The sequence below is a fragment of the Cebus imitator genome, unplaced genomic scaffold (assembly GCF_001604975.1).
Source record: "Cebus imitator isolate Cc_AM_T3 unplaced genomic scaffold, Cebus_imitator-1.0 Scaffold434, whole genome shotgun sequence".
Classification (NCBI taxonomy): domain Eukaryota; kingdom Metazoa; phylum Chordata; class Mammalia; order Primates; family Cebidae; genus Cebus; species Cebus imitator.
In genome coordinates, this window is record NW_016107749.1 from 1476146 (window position 1) to 1482145 (window position 6000).

The window sequence follows — 6000 nt, forward strand, 5'->3', positions numbered from 1 at the left end:
AGGCACCACAGGATACAGGGAAAGGGTAAAATGTTGACTCTGCGTGCCGGGTACTTGCATTCTGAGCATAAAGACAAGATAAGCATGTATCAGAGATTGTGAGTGTCCAGAACACAAAGGTTGGGAGGTTTTCTCTCAGGAGCAGTCGGCCTTCAAGGCCGGGGGGTGTGGATAGTTGGTGAGAAGGCTTTCCTACCACCAGATCCGAAAACCTCAGGTCTCCCTGAGTCCAGGTAGTGCCCACCAGAGATGACAGCCTTGCTCTTGAAAGCCTGGCGTCCCCCGTTCATCCTATGAGGAGGTATTGTCCATATGCTGTGTGCTAAGATCTGGTCTCCCTCGAAGAGCCCCAGACCAGCAAGAAAAGCAGAGAAAACAACAATGTCGTCCATGCTGTGCTAGAGAAGCACAGTGGGCTGTGACAGAGGGGGCACCTGTGTCAAGCTGCAGGGAGGGATCAGGGAAGACTTCCTGGAGGTGGTTATAAATAATTAGGAGCCCCCCCCCAATGGGAAGAGGCACCAGGTGATGGAGAAGGGAAGGGTATTTACCCAAATGAGTTGAAAACTTATATCCACACAAGTCTATACATAGATGCTTAGAGCAGCTTGATTCATAATTGTCAAAACTTGGAAACAACTGAGGTGTCCTTTCAGGAAGCAAATGGATGAATAAACTGTGGTACATCCAGACAATCGGATATTGCTCAGTGCTAAAAAGCGATGAGCTAGGCCGGGTGCAGTGGCTCATGCCTGTAATCCCAGCACTATGGGAGGCCAAGGTGGGTGGATCACTTGAGGCCAGGAGTCAAGACCAGCCTGGCCAACATGGTGAAACCCTGTCTCTATTAAAAATACAAAAAAATTAGCTGGGTATGGTGGTGTTCCCCTGTAATCCCAGCTACTCGGGAGGCTGAGACACAGAATCGCTTGAACCTGGGAGGTGGAGGTTGCACTGAGCCGAGATTGCACCACTGCACTCTAGCGTGGGCCACACAGTGAGACTCTGTCTCAAAAAAAAAGAGAGATGAGCTATCCAGCCATGAAAAGACATGGTGAAGAGGGGATACAGATGCATATTACTAAGTGGAAAGCCAATCTGAAAATGCTGCAGACCATATAATTTCGTCTATATGACATTCTGGAAAAGGCAAAACTATGGAGACAGTAAGAAGATCAGTGGTTGCAAGGGGTTAGGGGGAGGGAGGGATGAATAGGCAGAGCACAGAGGATTTGTAGGGCAGTGAAACTATTCTGTAGGAGGCCAGGTACAGTGGCTCATGCCTGTAATCCTAGCATTTTGGGAGGCCAAGGTGGGCGGATCACTTGAGGTCAGGAGTTTGAGACCAGCCTGGGCAACATGATGAAACCCCATCTCTACTAAAAATACAAAAAACAAAAACAAACAAACAAACAAACAAAACTAGCTAGGCCTGGTGGCACATGCCTGTAGTCCCAGCTACTTGGAGAGCTGAGGTGGGAGGATTGTTTGAGCCCACGAGGTAGAGGCTGCAGTGAGCCAAGATTGTGCCACTATACTCCAGCCTGCGTGACAAAGTGAGACCCTGTCTCAAATAAGTAAGTAAATAAATAAATTTTAAAAAATTAAATTAGGCTGGGTGCAGTGGCTCACACCTGTAATCCTAGCACTTTGGGAGGCCGAGGTGGGCAGATCACCTGACGTCAGGAGTTCAAGACCAGCCTGGCCATCATGGTGAAACCCCATCTTTAAAAAAAAAAAAAAATTAAACGATTCTGTATGATATAATAGAGGATCCATGTCATTATACATTTGTACAAACCCATAGAAGGTACATAGCCAAGAATGAACCCTGATGTAGACTGTGGCCTCCAGGTGATAACGATGTATGGGTGTAGGTTTCTCAGTTATAACAAACGCAGCACTCTGTGTGGAGGCTGTTGGTGTAGGAGGCTATGCATACCTGGGGACAGGGGATGCAGAAAAACATCTCTGTACTTTCTACTCTATTTTGCTGTAAACCTAAAATTGCCCTTAAAAAGAGAGAGAGAGAAGGGGCTGGGCATGGTGGCCACATCTGTAATCCCAGCACTTTGGGAGGTCACGGCAGAAGGATCACTGGAGCCCAGGAGCTGGACGTTACGATGAGTTATCATCATGCCACTGCACTGCAGCCTGGGCAACAGAGCCAGACTCTGTCTCTACATTAAAAAAGGAGGAGGAGGAGGAGGAGAAAGGGGGAGGATGGGGGTACAGGTTGTTTTCAGAAAAGCTGAGAGGAGACCAGCCTGGCCAACATGGTGAAACCGTCTCTACTAAAAATACAAAAATTAGCTGGGCATGGTGGTGCACACCTGTAATCCCAGCTACTTGGGAGGCTGAGGCAGGAGAATCGCTTGAACCCGGGAGGCAGACGGTGCAGTGAGCCAAGATCACATCACTGCACTCTAGCCTGGGTGACAGAGCAAGACTTCATCTCAAAAAAAAAAAAAAAATGCTGAGAGGTGAAAGCGAGAGCACCAGCTGCACTTAAGGGGCTGAAAAGAAGATCCGTGTAGTTGGAGCACAGACGTTGGTAGTTAGCCTGAGAGATATGGCTGGAGACGTCAGCTGTGCTAGATCAGGGAGGGCCATGAGGCTGTGTCAGGATACTGGGCATTTTCCAGTGGAGAGCTGTGGGAGTTTATGCAGGGGTCAGATCCACAGATTAGAACACTCTCACTCGCTGCTGCGTGGATGGATTGGAGCCGGTGGAATGGATGGGGGACCAGCACAGAGCTGGGCAGTGGCAGTGGGGAGGGTCTGAAGGCAGCATCCTGGGGCAGCCTCGGCTGCTGTCTGCTCCCACCTGCTCCTCTGCCCTTCTAGAGTTTGTCCGGATGATGTCCCGTTGAGGCCGTGAGGGCCCCTCCAGGACTGCCAAGCTCCCAAGGCGGGGCGAAGAGGAGCCAGAGCTGGCCTCACCCACCGTAGCCGCCAAGAGCCCAGGATGTACTGTCGGATGGGGCCTGCCTGCACCCCGGGGAGGCGCCCACCCCGGACCCCCACCCCTCCGCACTGTGAAAGACTAACTCCTGCAACTGGAAAGCGGGGGCGCCCGCCGACAAGGAGGCCACCGTGCCAAGCCGGCAGAGGTCATGCCAGGCACCAAGTGCCATGTGCCCAGCTGCTGCTGGCTGGGTGGGCCAGGGAGCCTACCAGCAGACCCCACACAGCATGTCCGCCCCAGGGCAAAGCCTCCCTCCTTCGCTCTGCGCCCGTCCCAGCTCGCCTCAGCCCTGTTATCTCAGAACCAATAAAAATATTTCCAAGAGCAAGATCGCCATGACAGTCTTTCCTCCTGGGGCTTGGTTAGATGACCCTAACATTTCCTGAGCACCAACTGCATGCCTAGAACCAGCTGAGCATTTCTGCATTCAGCATTTTTTATTTGTTTATTTATTTATTTTGAGATGGAGTCTCACTCTGTTACCCAGGCTGGAGTGCAGTGGCCTGATCTCGGCTCACTGCAACCTCCACTTCCCAGGTTCAAGCGATTCTCCTGCCTCAGCCTCCCAAGAAGCTGGGATTACAGGTGCACTCCACCGCATCTGGCTAATTTTTGTATTTTTAGTAGAGATGGGGTTTCACCAGGTTGGCCAGGCTGGTCTCAAACTCCTGACCTCAAGTGATCTGCCTGCCTTGGCCTCCCAAAATGCTGGGATTATAGGTGTGAGCCACCATGCCTAGCCAATGTGCATTTGTTGAGCACATATTATGTACTCAGTGACTTCCATTCTCATCCATGGGCCAGAACCTGCGACTGCTAAGGGAGACTGAAGAATGTATTTAGCTGGGTACTCAGCTTCCTCAAACAAAATCAGATTCTATAAGAAGAGAAGCGGCTGGTGTGGTGGCTCACGCCTGTAATCCCAGCACTTTGGGAGGCTAAGATGGGTGGATCACGAGGTCAGGAGTTCAAGACCAGTCTGGTCAGGATGGTGAAACCCTGTCGCTACTAAAAAAAAAATTACAAAAATTAGTCAGGTGTGGTAGTGGGTGCCTATAATCCCAGCCACTGAGGAGGCTGAGGCAGGGAATTCCTTAAACCTGGGAGGCAGAGGTTGCAGTGAGCAGAGATCACGCACTCCAGCCTGGGCGACAGAGCAAGACTCCCTCTCAAAATCAAAAAAAAAAAAAAAAAAGCAGCAGGATCCAGCAGCAGGGTCTGCATCACTTCTGACTTTCTGGAACTTTCATACTGGTTGGAGAGACAGACATGAGAAAAACACATGATACAGGATTACAAATTGTGATACTGCTGTTAAGGAAAAGTATAGGGACCTTCGGCAGGGTACAGTAAGGAGGCCTGGCCTCCTCTGGGGAGGTCAGAAAAGGCTTTGTCCTGGAGGAAATCACAGTATGTGTGGACAGACAGATATAGATAGGCATAGCTGCCATTGGACGGGCGCCGTGGCTCCCGCCTATAATCCCAGCACTTTGGGAGGGTGAGGCAGGCAGACACTTGAGTTCAGAAGTTCAAGACCAACCTGGCCAATATGGCAAAACCCCAACTTTACAAAAATAGAAAAATTAGCAGGGCGTGGTGGCACATGCCTGTAGTCCCAGCTACTTGGGAGGCTGAGTCAGGAGAATTGCTTGAACCCAGGAGGTGGAGGTTGCAGTGAGCCGAGATCATGCCACCAGCTGATGGAGTGAGACTCTGTCTAAAAAAAGAAAGAAATAGCTGCAGTCCTCTCTGCTGAGTGGGAAGAAGATGTGTAGCTGATAGGCCCAGGATTTGCTTGCTGTGTGACGTAGGGCCAGTTGCATCCCCTCTCTGCACATCAGTTTCCTCATATGTAACATGGAGTGATAAAGGATGGGGTCAGTGCACAGCAAGTGCTCTCAGGGCATTGCCTGGCTTTGCGCTCCCCAGGGACTGCTATTCAGACTGCAGTGGAATCATGCAACTGAAAAGACCCATTGTAATTTGTTTCTATAAGTGAAGTCTTAAAGGAGCCCAAAGGAGAAGTTTGTAGAAGTTGTCCAGAGTCTTGAACAGGGTTGGGGCGTACTTGGGCAGCTGTGTGGGGTGGCCAGTGTAATTCAAGCCACTGGTTCCCAAACCTTCGCATACAGGAGAATTGCTGGAGGATTTGTGAAGCCCAGATCTGGGCCAACCCCACCCCCTTCGCCAGTGATTCTGATCCTGTGTCTGGGGTGCGGTCCATGAATTTACATCTCTCACAAGTTCCCTGAGGATGCTGAGGCTGCCAGTCTGTGGGCAACAACCTGAATAGTGCTGCTGTAAATTCCAGACACAAGGGAGGCAGGTGTGCCTCCAGGAGGCTGGGGGAGCTGCAGGGTTGACGGCTGGAGGCGGGAGGTGGGCAGAGCATCCCCTGCCCCCTGTGCTGCCGCAGAGGGAGGATCCTTATTCTCAGACCTGGCAGGAATGTGGAAGCATCGTGGGCTCCCGCCAGAAGCCCGGGTAATCCTCATGTCCCCGAGGTCAGTGGGGCTGGGAGCTCCAAATTCATTCTCATAATCCAATTCTGAGACTAAGCCCTTGGCTCTGTGCCCTGCTAGGCAGGCCTGCAGCTCTGCCTGCCGCTGTACTAGCTTGGCTCTGCCCAGAGACGCCAGAGCTCCACTGTCTCAGAAACACAATGGGGTTGGAGGGCAATGTGCACAAAGAGGGCTTCCGTGGCCATCTCTATCAGCTGGCAGGGTGAGCCCCCAGGAACACCACTCAAGATAGACTTAAGGATAAACTAGGACTCCTTTGTCCCAGCATGTGGCTGCCTAAAACCAAAGATGTGGCAAGTCTGACGGACATGGTGAAACCCCGTCTCTGCTAAAAATACAAAAATTAGTCAGATGTAGTGGTGCATGATGGTAATCCCAGCTACTAGGGAGGCTGAAGCAAGAGAATTGCTTGAATACAGGAGGTGGAGGTTGCAGTGAGCTGAGATCACGCCACTGTACCCCAGCTTGGGTGACACAGCGAGACCCTGTCTCAAAAAATAATAACAATAA

At 51.2% G+C, this 6000-nt stretch overlaps 1 protein-coding gene across 4 annotated transcripts in view; it reads left to right on the forward strand.

The window, feature by feature from the left end:
- The window catches only part of CABP1 (calcium binding protein 1), an 84631-nt gene extending 81335 nt beyond the window's left edge, over positions 1–3296 (forward strand). For all 4 annotated transcript variants that reach the window (XM_037731955.1, XM_037731954.1, XM_017510245.2 and 1 more), the window contains one exon: positions 2848–3296. In XM_037731955.1, coding sequence (XP_037587883.1) covers positions 2848–2873 — 26 coding nt within the window. In that variant the 3' untranslated portion in view covers positions 2874–3296. The remainder of the gene's footprint in view (positions 1–2847) is intronic.
- Positions 3297–6000: the final 2704 nt, after the last annotated feature.